Genomic DNA, 20,117 nt, shown 5'->3' on the forward strand with positions numbered 1-20,117 from the left:
TGTTTAAATCCTCGTGTTAAAAATTACTCTGTCAGTCTCAAGTTAATTGATTTGTAATCTTTAAGATATTTCCAAGCCAAATTAGTCATTTCCTTATTTTATTTTTTTTGTTAAGAATTACTCACTCAGTCTCAAAAGTTAGTTAATTTTTATTTCTTTACGAGATTTTCATGCTAAATGTGTCATATCCTCTTTAAGAAAAATTTAAAGGTCGTGTCACGCTAGACTTAAACCAAAAACCTTTGAGTTCGAATATCAACTATTCTACCACTAACTACACAAACAATTTTGCTATCACTTTATTATGTCATATTTTATTCTCTATTACTTTAATCTTAATCTACTTTGACACACTGCACACCACTTTCTTAAACCTTCCAAATGAAAAAAAACGTTTTGATTAGTTTGGGACTAGTGGATATACTCCCTCCGTCCACTTTCCAGTTATCATATATATTTGATTTTTGGATGATTGCTATTTTGAATGAACAAGCACAAAATGTGAATCACAATTTGATGGAAGCTGCTATCATGGAGCCTCGTCGGTTCACTTGACCTTAGCTTTTGTTAATCCACTTTATAGAAGATTGAGAGACAACCTTTTCTATGTTCATATTTGCACTTTAAAAAAGTCAAACATATTTTTATTTGCTCTTCATAGATGTTAATATCCAAAATTTTCCAAATTTGAATGATTTAATGATTACCATTGCTCCGCCGCCAACTATATATAAATTAAAACTCAATATTGATATTTGTATCAAATTCAGAATATCGCATAAATAAATGATTATTGTGTATTCTATAATTATTAGTTACTCCATACGTACCAATTGGTAATTTCACATATTGAACTTTTGTAATTGGGCCTCTAACATAGGCCCATTGATTATAATCAAAGCCCTGAATATTATATGCAATCAATCACATCCCATAAACTATTGATATTTATATGTAATAGTGATTCGTTAAAATATAGATATTATTATTATTATTCCATCTCGAAATATATTGACTGAGATGACATAAATTTTAATAAAGATTGTCAATTTAATGTGAGCAGAAATAATTTTATGTAATGGATAGTTCTACATGTAGAGAAATTGGTCAGCTAAAATACTGGAGTATAAATGATAAATAAAGTATATATTGTGTCTATAAATTAAAATAAATTTTATGAGTATATCAAAACAAATAAAAGTAGAATATTTTTTAAATTGTATTGGACTTTCCCTAAAGCCTTTGTTATTGGGCTAGTTCTATAGGCCCATTTATTATAATCAAAGCCCAATATATAAAAGGTGCATGCACAAGCCCAAAATGTTGAGAAGGCCCAACCCTTAAAAAAACTAAAATTGATCAATGTAAAAGAATAATTATGCTCAAAATTTATACTGTATTCATTTGCTCATTTGCTGCAATGAGAATTTGTTGCTAATACATTCTTGAAAAGGTACGTTTATCGAAATAATTTTCTGTAAAAGAATTTGTGGATTAAAAATCGATCACATCCCATGATAGATGCAATAATAGGTAAACATATTGAATTTTATATGCAATAATTCGTAAAAAGGTTATCTTTTTGTAAATGTGTTGATAGTATCTGTCAATTGTTTGTTAGATTGCCTGTTGAAAACCGGGAAGTCTGAAGGAGTAGAAGCTGTTTGAGGAAATTCCTGAGAGAGGTATGAATTACCTACATTACAACAACCTCAAATTCAGTACTAACATTTTATCCCAACTATGATTCCACTTTTACTGCATCCTTATGATGAATAAATTAATTAACAGAAGATATGTGATTAATCCTCTTTCCAAATACTCCACCAATACTAAGCCCATTCCTCCTCTTTTCTCTTTATTCTTATTACTTGAAAACAGTAGAATTCACGGTGTTCTCCAATTGCTTGGTAGTAGTTCGTCTCCGAGATGATGGAGTTTGGATCGTCGATATCTCAAGCCCAAATTGGCCAAAATCATTGTTTAGTGTCTAAACATATAGTAATAGATAATTCAAGCAGAACGATTACAATAGAAGCTATTGCTTCACACAATCAGAACGATTACAATAGAAGTTAAGACCCCACAAAGGAAAGTCACAACACACCATATGCTAATTAAATCACAAACCATAATCAACCTCACTGACGATGATGATGTCTCCTAAGCCCATTCCTCCTCTCTTCTCTTAGTCTTATTCTTCTTTTATGTCTTCTTCTCCTTCCTCTCTCGTAGAATATCTTGTCAGCTATCTCTTCTATCTTCTCAAAGTATCTTTCTCTCAACCTTCTGCAACATAACAGTGTCCACGCGACACATCCTAATCCCACAACATAACCAGACGCAACAAACACATATTCCCACTCAATCTCCTCATCTTTTGATTCTGAATCCTCTGATGGAGATGGAGCAGGTGGTCGACGGTTGTTGAAACTTCCGTTGAGTGGGAAACCAGATAACCCCGAGTTTCCTACATATGAATCTGCCGTAAATGTTTGAAACTGACGACCAGTTGGAATCATCCCTTTCAGATCATTGTAAGACACATTCAAGATTGAAAGAAATGTGAGTTTTGTGAGCTCATCTGGTATTCTCCCGGTGAGCTTGTTGTCAGAGAGGTCGAGCGACCCAAGCTCTGTCAAGGCACCCAATGATCTCGGGATTGCATCAGTGAGAGAGTTGTGGGATAAGTTGAGAAGATAGAGTAAGCTAAGATTGCCAATTGCATCTGGTATTTCTCCTTCAAAATGATTGGAAGACAAATCAATGCATGTAAAGTCAGGCCAAATCTTCACAAGCTTCACCTCAATCCCTTTGACGGTTAATGTCACGTCATTTTGGTAGTAACTACCGTCACCTAAAAATTTGGAGTTAGAATGGTTGAGTCTGGCATGTGTTCGACTCTGTAGCATCATTCCTCTCAAACTTAAGAAGTTTAGCACATTCAGACGACCACTGAAATCATTTGAAGATATATCCAAAATTTGAAGATTCGGCCAACTCTTCCGACAATGCAAGTCTCCATGGAATCTGTTGGAGCGCAAAAGAAGGATGCGCAAGCTCAACGGGAGCATGCAAGGGAAACTACCCTCGAGGTTGTTGTTTCCAACATTCACTACCACTAAGTTCACACAATTCGCCAGAGACTTAGGAACCTTACCGACTAAGTTGTTGTTACTAACATCAAAGGTTTGTAGGTCACAGTCACGAGAAAATTGACTAGGGATAACACCACTGATTTTGTTTCCCCTAAGATTGAGCACTCCGATCCTAAAACTTGCGTTGAACAGGCAAGGAGGGATGCTACCACTGATGTTATTGTAAGACAAGTCGAGAGCACTGAGAAATGCATTGCAGATGTAGGTTGGAAGGACTCCGGTTAGTCTATTGTTTGCGAGCAAGATAGCGGCACAGTTCTGAGAGTTTGGGATCAAGGAAGAGAACGCACAACACAACTTGTTAGACTGTAAGTTTAGATCTTGAATTGAAGAAACATTACTATAGTGAGACTTTTCAACACATGTCAGAAGATTAAAAGAAAGGTCCAAAAAGACCATTCTAGGTCCCCAAACCCAACTAGGAATCTCCCCTTGCAAAAGATTGTTTGAGAGGTCCAAATTGAACAAATTGGATGCATTTCTAAGATCTGGGAAATCATGTTGGTTGCAGGATGACATGTACAACATATCTAAGCACGGATATGCGTGCGAACTTGAACTAATGTTCGTTGTGTCAATTGATATGTTGTTGTTAGAAAGATAAAGTTGCGAAATGCAACTTTTAATCTTACTCAATTTAAAAGTGCCATTGAACAAGTTGTCAGAAAGGTTGACTATATCCAAGCCTTGAAGCTCGAAAAAGAAGTTTGGAATAGGACCTTCTATCCTATTTCCACTCAAATCTAGCATAGAAAGGCTAGAGTTATTAACAACGGGAAATTCTTCGAGCTGACCACTGAATTGGTTGTTGGACAGATGAAGATAATATACAGGCAAGGAAAAAAGATGGTGAGGAATTGAGCCGTTGAATGAATTGTAGCTTAAATCTAAAAGGGAGAGGTTTTTAAGACCTCGAAAATTCAAGTGAGAAAGTGAGCCTGTCAAATTATTATAGTGCAGACTTATGGATTTAAGACCCTTGCAATTATGAAGTGATGGAATCGGTCCCATAAAACCACAACCTGACAAATCAAGGTCTCTTAAATTTGGGAGACGATGGAATTGGTTAGGAATCTCACTTGTGGTGAAGTCATTGTACGAGAGGTCAAGCTTTGACAAGTGTGTCAACCGGAAGAGGCTTGATGACTCACCGAATCCGCCGTAGATGCCATCATCAGTGAGGTCCAAACTAATAACGTGCCCAGAGTCATCACATCCCACGCCTCGCCATATGCAACAATCATCTATCTCATACCACTTCACCAACCAGTCAGAAATGGAAGAGTTGAATACTAATTCGCTTTTGAGCTGAAGCAACAATTTTTTTTGATCATCGAGGCATAGGCCATCGACAAATATTATGAAGACGAAAAAGAAAAGGAGGCGGGAAAGCGAAGAAACCGCCATTGCAATGAAGATGATATAGTATGGTTGAGGCATTGCTTTAAATAGGGAAGCTGGGAAGACTAAGCCCTTTGATATTTCAAATTATCATATTGGATTTTTTCCTATTTGAAATGTAGAAGCATAAAATAGAAATAAATAACTAAAATTACAATTCACTTTTATCAATTGGCATGCCACTCAAACCCCCAACCATCTTTGTTTAGGTACATTCAAATTCAATATTATTATATATCGAAAATTACGGAAAATTCCAAAAATTACATTTTGAACGTAAAAATAACTTCAATGTTGAAATGTTCTTGTGCATGACTAAATTTCTTCAATGAGATTTTATTGGAAGCTTGTTCTTCGTGTAGAGAATTGAAGCATATGATAAGAAAACTTCTCAAAATTGTGTTTGATATTGCACTTATAGATGAAAATTGGATAGAAAAAAATAAGAATATTGAATTTTTAAATAAAAAGGTTGCAGTGCGGTTCCATGCCCGGAAATGCCGCCTCTACCATGGCCGGACCAGTCTCCCACATCCACCGTGAAAAATTATGTTAAGTAAGTTAAGTAAATGAAGAATAAAGTATGAAATGAAAAACGCAGAGAGATGAAGAGAGAATAAAGTAAGAGATGGTAGAGTAAATGAGAAGAAATGTGTTGACTTTTACTAAAAAAAAGAAAGGACTTCACTACTGTACGACGTATTAAAATGGCAAAATAACTCTAGTAATATGGAACGGAGGTAATACTAATATACTATGAAATGCTCCCTCCGTCCACGAATAAGAGTCTCGTTCACTTTTTCGCACTTGTTTTGTAAAAATGATAATAAATAGTTAAAGTGAACAAATGATAGAGTAAGAGAGAAGACAATAGTCTTGTCTACGTTATTCTCTCTTACTTTATCATTTGTCCATTTTAACTATTTATTATCATTTTTACAAAATAAGTGCGAAAAAGTTAATGAGACTCTTATTCGTGGACGGATGGAGTATTTGTTTTTCGACACAAGTAGCGTTATTTTGTGTGTTAAGTAGAGTGATAGTATTGTTTTGTGTTCTTTTACTATGTTTTATTTTGACAAAACTATTTTTCACTTGTTTTTCCTATATTTCTTTTGAATTGACAGCTTTTTCTATGTTGATGTCGTATCGTGTAGATCCGAGTCATCCGACAGGCGTGAATTATAATCTCTATTGAATCACTATGGCCAACATGTAAACTGGGTCATTGTTTTACATTCAAAGTTTGAATTATTTATGCTACCTTTTATATGTATTAATGGTGTTATTCCACACTTCATCATAATTTAATGAAATTGCAAGTCTTTATTGCTTGCCACCTAAATCCCAATTCGGATCATCACAATTGATATATGACTATTTTAATGGTTTAGTAAAAATAGTAGTACTATAATCCTAATTTTGAAGTATGCATTGCAATATGTCACACGACTTGACAATAAATGATACTCCATAATTGTTTAAATCCTCGTGTTATTCTTTTTTGTTAAAAATTACTCTCTCAATCTCAAATTAATTGATTTGTGTTCTTTAAGAGATTCTCAAGCTAAATTTGTCATTTCCTCTCTTCTTTTTTTTTTTTGTTAAGAATTACTCTCAGTCTTAAGTTAGTTGAATCCCATGCTAAATGTGTCATATCCTCTTTTAGAAATATTATTTAAAGGCCGTGTCATGATGGACTCGACCTAAGACCTTTGAGTTTGAACTTCAACTACTATTTATGTATTGACTGAGAGTAGAAATTATTTTATTTAATGGACCTTACATGTAGAGAAATTGGCCAGCTAAATACTGGAGTATAAATGATAAATAAAGTATATTGTGGTAATATATTTTCAGATAAAATCTATAAATTAAAATAAATAAATTTTATGAATATATCAATTCAAATAAAAGTATAATATTTTCTAAATTGTATTGGACTTCCCTAAAGCCCTTGTTATTGGGCTGTTCTATAGGCCCATTTATTATAATCAGAGCCCAATATATGAAAGTGCATGCACAACCCGATAAAGTTGAGAAGGACCCAAACATTTAATCTCTACCCATCTTATTTTGGAATATCAACAACAAAATAATTTTATTTAAATTGGAAAATTTTACTCATAGTTTATTAATTTTTCTCCAAGATTCTCTATCTTACTTCTTCTGTTCCCCTCTCATACTTTATAAAGTTTTTCTCTTAATCCTCTTATTTTATCAATTTATCACTAAAAAGTAGTGACGTCCATTAATTAGATTATTGGATATCGATCATATGGAATTAAATGTTGAGATATATTTTGGAGGGAAAAAAAGTAATTAGCTTTCCTTAAAGACCTCCAACATTTTCCGTTTTACTTTTAACAATATACTGGTATAAAAGTGCAACTATACTGATATTCGTGAAATATAAATATATAATTTTATGATAGTGATAAAATGCAAACTTATATATTGTACAAACTCAAAACTCCTCAACACAGTTTCAATACTGTTTCAATACAATATCAACACGGTGTAAAATTTCAAGATTTTAATATCAACACAGCATCAATCATTGACTATCGTTGAAATTCTATTGACATTTTCCTGTCGATACTTTTTTGTGATCTGTTGACATTTTTCAATGGTGCAGATCATAATTTTGAGTTTGTATAATATTTGTAGTTTTCATTAGATCACATTCCTATAATTAAATGCTTCCATTTTGTAATCCAATGGTTTATACTCCCTCCGTCCCACATAATTTGACCCAGTATTCCATTTTAGGCCGTCCCACATAATTTGACACACTTCACTTTTACCATTTTTTTGTAGTGGACCTCATATTCCACTAACTCATTCCTACTCACATTTTATTATAAAACTAATACTTTAAAAGTAGGACCTACATCCCACCAACTTTTACAACTCATTTACCATTAGATTTCTTAAAATCCGTGCCGGGTTAAAGTGTCCCAAATTATGTAGGACGGAGGAAGTATGATTTATTAGTTATGCACTAGTGGATGGTTTCTTATTTACTTATAATTCTTATATTGTGCATTCCAAAAAGGCAGATCTAGTACACAATCAAACTGTTTGATATATTTGTAAAATAAGATATATTACAAAAACACAATCACAAAAAAAAAAAAAAAAAGTTTTACATCACATTTCATATGCTAATTAAACACAAACCACATTGCTCAACCTCACTGATGATGCCTTCTAACTGCTTTCCTCTCTTCTCTTAATCTTACTCTTCTTTCATGTCTTCTTATCCTTCCTCTCTCATAGAATATCTTGTCAACAACCTCTTCTATCTTTTCAAAGTATCTTTCTCTCAAGCTTTTGCAACATAACAGTGTCCACGTGACGCTTCCTATTCCCACAACATAACCAGACGCAGCAAACACATATTCCTACTCAATCTCCCCAACTTTCGATTCCGATGGCATTGAATCATCTTCTGGCTCCGATGGTCCACGAGGAGGCCTGCTGCAACTTCTGTCAAGTGGGAAACCACATAACCCCGCGTTTCCTTCAAACAAATCCGCAGAGAGCGTTTGGAACTGCCGGCCAATTGGGATCATCCCTGTCAGATCATTGTAAGATACATTCAAAATTGAAAGGAAACCGAGTTCTGTGAGCTCGTGTGGTATTCTCCCGGTGAGCTTGTTTGAAGAGAGATCGAGCGACCCAAGCTCTGTCAACCCACCCAATGATTCTGGGATGCCGCCAGTGAAAACATTCCTGGATAAGTTGAGAAGGTAAAGTGAGCTAAGATTACCAATTGCATCCGGTATTCCCCCTTCAAAACGATTCGAAGACAAATCAATGGATGTAAAGTCAGGCCAAGCTCCGGATCATTTCCTTTTACTATTAACACCACCTGGTCCTGGTACAAATAGTCGGGGCGTAGATAATCAGAGCTTGATCGGTTAGGCCTTCGCCATTCTAGCATCATACCACTCCAGCTCGAGAAGTTTAGCGGTTCCACATTCCCGCTGAAATTATTCAAAGATATATCTAGAATTTGAAGATTCGGCCAACTCTTGCTACATCTCAAGTCTCCATGGAATCTGTTGGAGCGCAAAACAAGTATGCGCAAGCTCAACGGTAGCATGCAAGGAAAACTACCCTCAAAGTCGTCGTTTCTAACATTCAGCAATGCTAAGCTCTTACAATTTCCCAAAGACTTAGGAAGCTTCCCAGTTAAGTTGTTGTTACTAACATCAAATGTTTCTAGGCCACACTCACTATAAAATTGATCCGGGATAACACAACTGATTTGATTCCTCTTAGATTGAGCACTGTACTATTTTGGAATAGGCACGGAGGTATGCTACCGCTCCAGTTATTGAAAGACAAGTCGAGAACACTGAACGAAGACGCACTGCAGAAGGAGGTTAGAATCGCTCCAGATAGTCTATTGTTGGCAAGCAAGAGAGCAGAGTAACTAAACAGATGAGAAGAATGCAAATAGTGATGCTTTTCCAAACCTGTAAGAAGATTAAAAGACAGATTCAAATAGTCCTTTTCAGTTTCCCAAATCCAACCAGGAATTTCCCTACCAATGCGATTGCTCGAGAGGTCCAAATGCCTCACGTTTCTAAGATACGGAAACTCGTGGAGATTACAGGATGCTAGATGCAATACACCAACGCTGTGGATTCCATCGAAATTTGAGGCGAAATTGGTCGTGTAGACTGGCAATTTGTTGTGTGAAAGAGACAACTCTACGAGCTTCGAAAGACTTAAGATCTTTCGCAGATGAAAAGTGCCATTGACAAATTGTTGGAAAGTTGGATGGAAAAAATGTTTGGAAAGTGGAAGAATGAGCTAGGAAGAGGTCCTTTGATCATGTTATTACTCAAATCTAGCAATTCAAGATCGTTTACAATAGGAAATTCTTCGATTTCTCCGCTGAATCGGTTGTTGGCTAGCATGAGTAGGCTTAGCGAAGGCAGGAGGAAGAGACTACGAGGAATGCTGCCATTTATTGAGTTTTGCTCTAAAGCTAAGTAAGAGAGGTTCGTGAGGCTCCCGAAGTCCAAGCGAGAGAGAGATCTGGTTAGATGATTATCTCGAAGGTCAATGGTGTCGAGCCTGTGGCACGAACGAAAGGAAGGAAGTGAGCCAGTGAGGGAGTTTAGATGAACTAATTTTGTCAGATTTGAAAGTGTGTGTGGGATTGTTCCGGTGAAGCCGGAACGTGACAAATCAAGGTGTCTCAAATTCCTAAGACGATGAATCGTCTTAGGAATATGAGTTGAGGTTAAGTGATTTCCGGCGAGGCTGAGCTTCGACAAGTGTGTTAAACGGAGAAGGGATGATGACTCACCTATTCGGGCGGAGATGCTCTCGTAGTCCAGGAGGAGACTGACGACGCGGCCGTTGTTGCCGCATTCCACGCTGCCCCATTCGCAGCAATCGTATGTTTGATTCGATGTCACTAGCTTTTGGGATAGAGAAGAGTTGAATACTAGCTCGGTCTTGAGGTCGAGTAACAAGTTTTTTTGATGGTCGAGGCATTGGCCGTCGACGAATGCTACGAAGAAGAGGAAGAAGGAGAGAAGCGAAGAAATTGCCATTGCAAATAGGAGTAATGCATTCTGAACTTCAGTTGATGCAGTTTAAATACGAGACGGGAAGTCCAATTAGGATGCGACTTAAAGTATCCCATCCAATTAGGATGCGACATAAAGTCTCACTTTGATTTGTACAGAATTACAAAAGTACCAAGGAAGGTGAATTTGTACAGAATTACAAAAGTACCAAGGAAGGTGAATGGAAAAAGTTATTTGAATGAATCTCATTTTTATATTACATTCTTTTATCGGAAAATTTAGATCCATTTATCAAAAAAAGATTAATGAGATTTTAAATTGTGGACAACCCAAAACAGTAAATATAAATATTTTTTCATGGGCAGAAAGTGAGTGAAAATGCGACCCTTTTCAAATCCGTGACTTTGACCCAACTACCTTAATATATGTCACATCTTTTTCTTAAATAAATTTTTGTATAGATTATTGTTAATATGTCTAAAAGTGGAGATTCCCACTTAAAAAAAAAACAAAGATAAAATAGTACCAACTTGTATTAGAATATAAAAAATAAAAATAAAAAATAAAAATAAAAAATAAAAAACTATATTACCAAATTGCCCTTCCTCCACATGACCACATGCAATGGCTCCAAATTGTTCTTCCATCAACAGCCTCCGTTGACGGTATTGTCGTCGTTCATCGTTCTTTGTATACGCATCGCAGTTTTAGAATGCACGAAAACATGACGGATGCTTGAATACTCTAATGCAAAAAACATGAAAATAATATTCGAATTTGTGCATCTGATACTATTTATATTAAAGGATAATTATCATTGAAACCATAACTTTTCATTGATTTCTGGCCGGTATATAAAATCATAACTATTCAATTTTTCGTATTATCTCACAATGATCAAAATTTAAAATGATGTGACACAAAACAACATCGTTTGAGATAAATTAATGCCATTTTAATCAACAATCAAAATAGAGTTACATCATTTTAAGTGATACAAAATGTTTATTTTCTGAGGAAGTGGTTGTATATGAAAAGACTAAAATTTTATAAACAACTTTGCAAAAGGTCAATAGGTCATTGTTTATATAGAATTTTTTTGTCTGGGCCTGGTAAATTAAATGTCTCAGTTCCTATTGTCATTTTTTATAGTAGAGAGTAATAACTTTTTTATGAAATATTCCACATCCAGTCATTATTTTAATGATTTAAAGTCTGACTTATGTCAGGACTAGTAGTGCAAGGATCTGAGGTTTTCCTGCAAATTCCTAATTTCTTATGGGTGGATTTGTTATAGAATTTGGCCAAATTGTCGATAGAAATGTATGACAAATAAACCGAAATAGTTTATCTAGAATTTGGTGATACACATTTGAATTCAACCATAATATGCTATTTTTTTCTTTTGAATCATTTTTCAAAAGGTATTATGGAATTGGGATTAGTATATTGCTTACACATTTACTTATTTCTCATTTCTCCACATGGGATGGTTTGCACCTCCAACATATATCAGGGAGTCAACAACAAATGCCCTCTAGATTATGAAGCTGCTCTATAAATTTAAATAAATAAATTTTATCAATATATTAAAATAAAATAAAAATAGACTACATTTTAAAACGGGTGTTATTTGAGAAACATATATAATTATTATAGTAGAATTTCGGAATATCCCTCGATAGCCCTGGTTATTGGGCTGGTTCTAAAGACCATTTAGTACCATCAAAACCCAATATAAATTGCGTGCACAAGCCCAGTAAGGTTGAGAAGGACCCAAACCTTGAAAAAGTCTACTAATTAATCCAAATTATTAGAATAGAAGTTAATTATGCCAAAAATCAATATTCATTTGATTCATTGATCATTTTAGTTTGTCCACAACTAGGAATTTAGGAGTATAAATGTTAAATTTCTGTGTTATTCTTTTTTGTTAAAAATTACTTTGTCAATCTCAAGTTAATTGATTTGTCTTCTTTTCGAGATTCCCAAGCTAAAATAGTCATTTTCATTTTTTTTTTAAGAATTACTCCTTTAGTGTCAAGTTAATTGATTCTTATTCTATTGCTAATTATGTCATATCCTTTCCAAGAAATTTAAGAACTTGGACCCAAGATTTTTGGATTCAAGCATAATAACTCTACCACTAGACTACACACGCAATTTTGCTCACTTTAATCTGTATCATATTTTATACTCTTTACTTTAATTTATATCTACTTTAAGTCATTCAATACCACTTTCTTTAAACCCTCGTACTTAAAAAACTTTTGATTAATTTGGGGTTAGGGAGTAGTATTGACCTAAAATATACTCCCTCCACCCGCGAATAAGAGTCTCATTCCATTCCGGCACGGGTTTTAATAAATGTTAAGAAAAGTGGGTGGAAGAAAGTTAGTGGAATAGGGATCCCACTTATATATATTAGTTTTAAATGATATGTGAGCACTGGCGGAGGCAATTCAAAACAAGGGGGGACGATGGTTCCCCCAAATTTTTTTCTTTTTCACTACTATTATTATATATATAAATTTATTAGTAATGTATTTTATAAGATTTTCAAAAAATAGCTATGAATATTGAAGGAAGAATTATCTAAGGAAATAAAATAAAATATAAGCTTGCTTCCTAGAGATGGTTTCTCTTCTTTTGACAAAGAAAGTGTACTCAAACTTGCAAGTTTTTATCCTTCCAATTTTTCAAGCATTGATTTGAGGTCTCTTGATTGTCAACTTGTTATACTCATGGAGGATATGAGAAGAGATAATGGCTTTCAGAATTTGCAAGATCTTAGTTTTTTTTCAATGAAGCTTGTTGATACAGAGAGGGATGTGGCTTACCCCTTTGTCTTTTTGCTTATCAAGTTGATTTTGATTCTTCCAGTTGCTACCGCAAGTGTAGAGAGAGTATTTTCTGGAATGACGTTTGTAAGAATAAGTTGCGAAATAGAATTGGTGATCAACCTGATGATTGTTTGGTGATTTACATTGAGAAAAAAAATGTTTCTACAAGTCTTTGATGATGATATAGCCCATCGCTTTGAGAAAATGAAGACTCGTAGAAAAATAAATTAGATGTTATGTATAGTTTTTGATTTATTTTATTTTAAAATACACGAGTTAAAATTGAATAATATTTCAAATATTATTTAACCACTATTTTCTATATTTTTAGTGTTATTTAATTATTTATCATACGACTCGTACCCCCAGATGACAAATCCTGGATCCGCCACTGTATGTGAGTGGAATGAGTTGGTGGGATGTGGGGCCTTTTTACCATTTATGGCATATATGAACCGGGACTCCTATTCGCGGACGGACCAAAATGAAAAAACGGGACTCCTATTCGCGGATGGAGGGAGTAGTCTCTTTGTCCCAAAAGAAGAAAATAGTGTCATCCATTTAAATTAGTGTCATACTCCTCCTTGAAAGTGTCTTTATAACACAACACTATCCGTACCTGAAAGTTTCTTATTTTTCCATTTTTGTCCGTCCTACAAAATTTGTCTCATTTGACTTTTTATCATTTTTGATAGTGGACCTCATATTCCACTGACTCATTCCTACTCACATTTTATTATAAAATAATATATAAAAGTAAAACTCATATTCCATTAACTGTTTCAACTCATTTTTCATTAAATTTCTTAAAACCCGTGTCGGGTCAAAGTGAGACAATATTTGGAGGGCGGAGGTAGTACTAATTATGTAGGAGCTTCTGTTTTTGCAGTTATTCGCCAACTGTTTTGTCAATTGCACGAGTGAAGTCTGCTACTAAACAGAAAGGTCAGAAGTGTGAATTTCCTTCAAGAACTTCAAATTTCTTCTGGCTACACGTAAACTAATTGTTATTCCACAATGCTTATAGTAATAATTAGTTTCCGACCATCCCAACATTTAAATACTGAAGTGATCAACTGTTTTTCGCAATGCCATATCTACTAAATTCATCAACTTTTAATCAAAATCACATTTTGTTTTGACAGAAACAGATGTGGATTAAAAATCGATCCACATCCCATGGATAGTTTCAATATTCGTAAACTTATTGATATATGCACTAATCGAAAGAAAATTATTTTTAATGGCTGAATAATATTCGCCAACTGTTTGTTATATTGCCAACTGAAAGCTGGGAACCAGAAGGAGCAAAAGGTATTTGACGAAATTCTTAAGTGAGTTGTGAATTGACTGAAGAGAAATTGTAACTCCTACAATATACTATTCCACTACACTATTTCCAAAAAGCCCAATATTTACGTTTCATAATGTAAATATCATTTTGATATTAGCTACGATTAGATGTTACTTTTTATTTAATTATTAAGTACTTCCTCCGTCCCAGATAATTCGTCCCAGTTTTCCATTTCGGTCCGTCCCACATAATTTGTCTCACTCCACTTTTACCATTTTTGGTAGTGGACCCCATATTCCACTAACTCATTCCTACTCATATTTTATTATAAAATTTATATAAAGGTAGGACCCACATTCCACTAACTTTTTCAACCCACTTTACATTACAATTCTTAAAATCCGTGCCCGGTCAAAGTGACCCGAATTATCCAGGACGGAGGGAGTATTATTTTACATTCATACATGACAAAGAGAAACACATTACTAAGTACCAAATTCGCAACACACCATATGCTAATTAAACACAAGCCAAGTTACACCAATGAACCTTTAGTGATGATGTTTTCTAAGCCCATTCCTCCTCTCTTCTCTTAGTCTTACTCTTCTTTCGTGTCTTTTTCTCCTTCCTCTCTCATAGAATATCTTGTCAGCAACCTCTTCTATCTTCTAAAAAGTATCTTTCTCTCAACCTTCTGCAAAATAACAGTGTCCATGCGACGCTTCCTATTCCCACAACATAAACAGAAGCAACAAACACATATTCCCACTCAATCTCCTCATCTTTCGATTCATATGGTGTTGAGCCAGGTTCATGAGGGCTGCTGAAACTTTTGTTGAGTGGGAAACCACATAACCCTGCGTTTCCTTCAAACAAATCAGCCGAAAACGTTTGGAACTGACGACCAGTTGGGATCATCCCTTTCAGATCATTGTAAGATACATTCAAGATTGACAGAAAAGATAGTTTCGTGAGCTCCCAAGGTATTGTCCCGGTGAGCATGTTTTCAGAGAGGTCGAGCGACCCAAGCTCTGTCAAGGCACCCAATGATCTCGGGATTGCATCACTGAGAGAGTTGTGGGATAAATTGAGAAGATAGAGTGAGCTAAGATTACCAATTGCGCCCTGTATTTCTACTTCAAAACGATTGGAAGACATATCAACGGACGTGAAGTCGGGCCAAACCTCAATCCCTTTAACCGTTAATGTCACCTCATTTGTAGGAGTTAGTTGATTGTTCGCGAGCAAGATAATAGAATCACTAAAATTTGGAGAGATGGGAAGCTTTTTCAAACCTGTCAGAAGATTAAAAGAAAGATCCAAATATATCTCTTTGATTTCCCAAATCCAACTAGGAATATCCCCTCGCAAACGATTGTTTGAGAGGTCCAAATTCGACAAATAGGATGCATTTCTAAGGTCTGGGAAATCGTACAAATTGCATAATGACATTTGTAACACCTGTAAATTGGGATATCCATGCGAACTTGAACTCACGTTGGTTGTGTCAACTGACAAGTTGTTGTTAGAAAGACTAAGCATTGAAAGAATTGTAAGAGTTCGAATCTTATTCAGTTGAAAAGTGTCATTGAACAAGTTGTCAGAAAGCCAGAGAAAGAACAAGTTTGGAAGTTGGAAGAAGAAGTTAGGAATAGGACCTCCAATCCTATTACCACTCAAATCTAGCCAAAAAAGGGTAGACTGGTTTTCAATGGGGAATTCTTTTATTTGACCATTGAATTGGTTGTTGGATAGATCAAGATACTCCATTGAAGGGAGGGCAAAAAGATGGTGAGGAATGGTGATGTTCAATGAATTGTCTCGTTAATTTAAACGGGAAAGGTTTGTAAGACCTTGAAAATGCAATTGAGAAAGTGAGCCATTTAGATTATTATAACTAAGGTCCATCCATTCAAGATTCTTGCAGTTATGAAATGAAGGAATTGAACCAGTGAATGAGTTATTGGAGGAGAAGAATTGTACTAGCCGTGTTAGGTTAGCCAACGTGGATGGAATTGGTCCCGTGAAACCGGATTCTGTGATATAAAGGTATTCCAAATTCGGGAGGCGATGGAATTGGTTAGGAAACTCACTGGTGAAGTCATTGAAGGAAAGGTCAAGGCTCGACGAGTCTGTCAACCGGAAAAGGGCAGATGACTCATCAATTTCTCCGGAGATGCCCTCGCTGTCGAGGCTCAAACTGGTGACCCGACCTGAGTCATCACATGCCACGCCGAAATATTTAGGACATAGTCCTTATTTAAAACACAAAATATGGCAAGACAAACATTTTTCACCTCCTTTCACATAACAAAATATTTAGGACAGTCCTTATTTAAAACGAAAGCCCACCTCACAAGCTTAGCTCATCCACAAACTTGTCCCACCCTCAACAACGTGCACAATTTCACCCTTTTTGAAATAACATGATATGCAAAATCAGACTTTGCAAAATAAATTAATTAACAATGCGCTCAATTTATCCTTCGTTCTCATACAATAAAATAGGTTTATCAATTAAACACCAAAATTCCCAACATAGAAAAACTCTCAATCAACACTGACATTCGGCAGTATGTAAATTTCTAACATAAATAAATCTGATTACATAATAAACTATACCAAACCAATTAAGCAAAAATTGAAGAACCGTAACATAATATACTCCCAAACTTCACGTAAGTACTCCTAATGTAACGCCCCGCCCTCCTAGGGTATAATAAATTCGGCGGTCGTTAACTAGGCGGACTTAAATGCAATAAGAACAAGGCTAGGGTTTCATTTAAAGAGATTTGACCTAGGTATTTAACAAGCTAACGAAGCAATAAGACAATGTTTTAATCAAGTCTAATCAATGAAGAGTAGATAACATAAATGACGATCAAAGTCAAGGGTTGGAATGAATTCAACAAAGCACAATATGTCTCAATCTTCTAATCCGAAAAGAAATAAGTTCAAAACGACTAAGTGATAATAATGAGTTTCAAAATTTGGCGGAAGCATCCAAGAGAAAGTGGAGCTATGTATGAAGACACGACTACACTCGAAGTTCAAATTATCCATCTTATTAATTAACTTTGCTCAACACCCGCCAACGCTCGTCGCCATTCAACCTGCACATAAGGAAAACACATGCATGCCTGAGTATTTTGAAATACTCAGTGGACTCGTGCCAAAACATTTTATTTAACAAGTTATGCCACCCTTACCATAGTGAACTCGAGTTTTAAGCAGTTATAAAAGAATGTCACGAGTATCACAAAAATAATTTCTTAGACTGGCCAGTCAAACAACTTCCCCACTTTTCTCATCAATAATCACAATCTCAATCACAATCTTTCCATGGTGCAACGAAAGTGTGGCCACACTTTTTGCCCACGAGACCGGCCGGCTAGCAAGGACGACTCCCGATCCCACTGTGTACACGGCCTGGTAGGGTTTGCGGCCCATACTCAGACCCGAATTCGTTTACTCATAGCCACTGTAGCCTAATGGAGCGTACTCACAAACTAGGCATCAGGCACATCATATCATCAAAACAATCACAGGCATGGCATAACGTTTCAAACCACCCTTATAACACCAATTAATATTTTGACAAAATAAAAGAGTTTAGTGAATAAAGCCCACCTCGACTGCTTAGATTTCAAGTACTTTTCCCTCTTTCGTTATCCGGCTTCGCAACCGAGGTTTCACCTTTTAGTCACATATGCACATATCAAGTATTAGTCCTAACATAAATTCCTAAATCATGCATGCCTCACGTTTCTCTTTTCCCATCGATTTACCTTAATATCACCTATCAAAATCAAGCCATGTTCATCATATAATTTCATTCGTATCTTAACTCTAGATCTATCATCAACATATATCACACAAGAGTATTTTTCCAACATGCACACACCACACAACACACACACGCGCGGCACGCGCACACACACGCAACACACGACGCACACACACCCACACACGGCTTCACACATGCACACATATATTCCATATTCCCTTTATCCCACTTTCACTCAATCAAGATGCACGAGGGTTCAAGAATACCGATTAATCGGTTAGAAGAAGAAGAATTAATGTAAGAATACCTTTTTGAGAAAAATGAACGGTAGAAACAAAGTAGAGACTTGGTTCTTCAAAAATCTTGAGGCTCAAACTCTAATTCTTCTCAAAGGATGAAGGATTATTGGAGAAAAGTAGAAGAAAATTGAGAGAGTGAGAAGAGAGGGAGAGGCGTGTATAATGGGGTGGGGTCGAAAATTTTGAGATGGCTAGGGTTAGGTTTTTGGCTTCTTATTTATAGAGTTCAAATAAAATCCTTAGGTAATTAAATAGAATATTTGGGAAGATTTATTCTACACAATTATGTAAAATAAATATTGTGAAGTAGAGAAGAAGAAAAAAAAATGGGCTAGGGTCTTAAGGCATGGAAATTTCGAAATATATGGCTTTTATTTAGCCAAAATTTTGTTTTTGGTATTTTTCCGGAGTAGAATAAAATATCACGGAGCAAAATAAAAATAAAAATCCTCCCCATTGGAAATGGAGATAGGCGTGTAATATGCCTTTTAAATAAGGAAGGGATTTTGAATATTAACTAAAATAAGATATGGCAAGACCTTCTTGAGGTATGGTAAGATGTACTAGAATATTTTATTTTAGGTATGGAAGGAAATCAATAAGGAATCAATTAAACAAGTAAAATAAATTCTTCCTTCCAATTATAGGTGATTTTCGAAAATCACCTAGAATAAAGGGGGTGTCGATTTTTCTCATTGAGGAATAAAGAATAATTGGGTTTTGGATTTAATTTGGATAAATATCCCAAGAATTAAATTAAATCCGGAAAAATAGGATTTTCTCCAATAAAATGAAGGGGTTCGAAAATTTCAAAAATGAATAAAAGTGGTTATAGTATTTATGGAAATATCCTAATAATCTCACTCACCCTTAAACAAATAATTCACCACATAATTCACCTTTAATTCAAATATTCATAAGCCACGTCACATACTCAACGAGTTGACTATTCAAACCAAAACTCAACTCCAAATCGCAATTAGGTCACAAAGAATCATGCAATAATCACTCATAATTAATTCCACGTTTTCCTAGCATTTAATGCAAAATATTTTAGGTCGCAAAAATTAGGATTCGAAAAAAGTGGGGTGTTACACCTAATCACCTCCGTGTACATACCCCTTTCACAACACATGTATATATATAAATATCAATTCCCCACTTTAAAACTGTTACACACTAAAACCAATTAGCATAACATAATATACTAATAAACTCCCACATCACAGTCTATACTTAAAAAGGAAGAGAAATTATTTAAATAGTATACTCCCATCAATCAACACATAAATACTCCCTTCCCAACACTAAATGAATAAAGATAACAATTCAAAGAAATTGTACTACATAAATACTCCCAGCCAAGCCAAAATTCTCTCTCTCCAGCTTTCGAATTTTCGCCCAAAACAGAAACACAACCATAGCTCTCTCTCTCTAAAACTCACTCCTTTCCTCTACAAAAGTTCACACGGTCTCAGTCTCTAAATCTCAAATTTTCGCATGCAACAATATATACACAGGAGGTACCTTCCCCTCTCTACATCTTTTATTAAGTTTTTCTAATAGGTTCGATTCAAACAGTTTTGGGCAGACATTGGAACTTTAAGAATTGAGCTCGAAGGTAAAATAGAAGGCTACTAAAAGTATTAAAGATCAAATCTTTATCAAAACACATCATTCAACAGTTTCAAGATAATTTAAGGATGAACTAAATTCCCATGGATGTACTACCGTGAGTGCTACGCAGTGGAATTAATTAGGAAAAGAAATATACCTTTGT

The 20,117-nt window shown here is 35.2% G+C and overlaps 4 protein-coding genes and 1 long non-coding RNA gene across 5 annotated transcripts; 1 reads left to right on the plus strand and 4 right to left on the minus strand.

The window, feature by feature from the left end:
• The first annotated feature begins 1,424 nt into the window (after positions 1-1,424).
• Positions 1,425-5,886, plus strand: LOC125220144. Its single transcript, XR_007176299.1, has 3 exons — positions 1,425-1,453; positions 1,622-1,685; positions 5,687-5,886. It is a non-coding gene; the product is annotated as an uncharacterized LOC125220144 (long non-coding RNA).
• On the minus strand, positions 1,954-4,294 carry LOC125220135 (receptor-like protein 33). Its single transcript, XM_048122276.1, has 2 exons — positions 4,238-4,294; positions 1,954-3,416 (listed from the first exon to the last, which is right to left on the minus strand). The coding sequence occupies exons 1-2, from the start codon at positions 4,250-4,252 to the stop codon at positions 2,142-2,144; spliced, it is 1,290 nt and encodes a 429-aa protein (XP_047978233.1). The 5' UTR covers positions 4,253-4,294; the 3' UTR covers positions 1,954-2,141.
• Positions 5,887-7,583: 1,697 nt separating the features above from the next.
• LOC125202735 (receptor-like protein 9DC1) lies at positions 7,584-10,117 on the minus strand. The gene is made up of 2 exons (XM_048101180.1): positions 9,889-10,117; positions 7,584-9,653 (listed from the first exon to the last, which is right to left on the minus strand). The coding sequence occupies exons 1-2, from the start codon at positions 10,077-10,079 to the stop codon at positions 9,302-9,304; spliced, it is 543 nt and encodes a 180-aa protein (XP_047957137.1). The 5' UTR covers positions 10,080-10,117; the 3' UTR covers positions 7,584-9,301.
• LOC125190420 (receptor-like protein 49) lies at positions 7,967-9,223 on the minus strand. The gene is made up of 5 exons (XM_048087736.1): positions 9,210-9,223; positions 9,104-9,156; positions 8,894-9,046; positions 8,514-8,789; positions 7,967-8,355 (listed from the first exon to the last, which is right to left on the minus strand). The coding sequence occupies exons 1-5, from the start codon at positions 9,221-9,223 to the stop codon at positions 7,967-7,969; spliced, it is 885 nt and encodes a 294-aa protein (XP_047943693.1).
• A 4,782-nt stretch (positions 10,118-14,899) lies between the features above and the next one.
• On the minus strand, positions 14,900-16,021 carry LOC125190429 (receptor-like protein 43). Its single transcript, XM_048087748.1, has one exon. It carries the CDS (start codon positions 16,019-16,021, stop codon positions 14,900-14,902), a length of 1,122 nt encoding a protein of 373 aa, XP_047943705.1.
• Between the last annotated feature and the right edge of the window lie 4,096 nt (positions 16,022-20,117).

This window comes from Salvia hispanica, chromosome 1 (genome assembly GCF_023119035.1).
Source record: "Salvia hispanica cultivar TCC Black 2014 chromosome 1, UniMelb_Shisp_WGS_1.0, whole genome shotgun sequence".
Lineage (NCBI taxonomy): Eukaryota > Viridiplantae > Streptophyta > Magnoliopsida > Lamiales > Lamiaceae > Salvia > Salvia hispanica.

What these genes read in the sequence shown, in the direction of transcription:
- LOC125190429 (XM_048087748.1), bottom strand. Translation starts at nt 16,021, where the DNA reads ATGGAGTATCTTGATCTATCCAACAACCAATTCAATGGTCAAATAAAA.
- LOC125190420 (XM_048087736.1), bottom strand. An exon ending in CATTGGTAGGGAAATTCCTG is followed by an intron (nt 9,047 to 9,103) that starts GTTGGATTTGGG and finishes ATCTTCTTACAG; the next exon opens with GTTTGGAAAAGCATCACTAT. An exon ending in GTCTTTCAATAACTGGAGCG is followed by an intron (nt 8,790 to 8,893) that starts GTAGCATACCTC and finishes AGTGTGGCCTAG; the next exon opens with AAACATTTGATGTTAGTAAC.
- LOC125202735 (XM_048101180.1), bottom strand. Translation starts at nt 10,079, where the DNA reads ATGCCTCGACCATCAAAAAAACTTGTTACTCGACCTCAAGACCGAGCT. An exon ending in GAGCATCTCCGCCCGAATAG is followed by an intron (nt 9,654 to 9,888) that starts GTGAGTCATCAT and finishes TTCGTGCCACAG; the next exon opens with GCTCGACACCATTGACCTTC.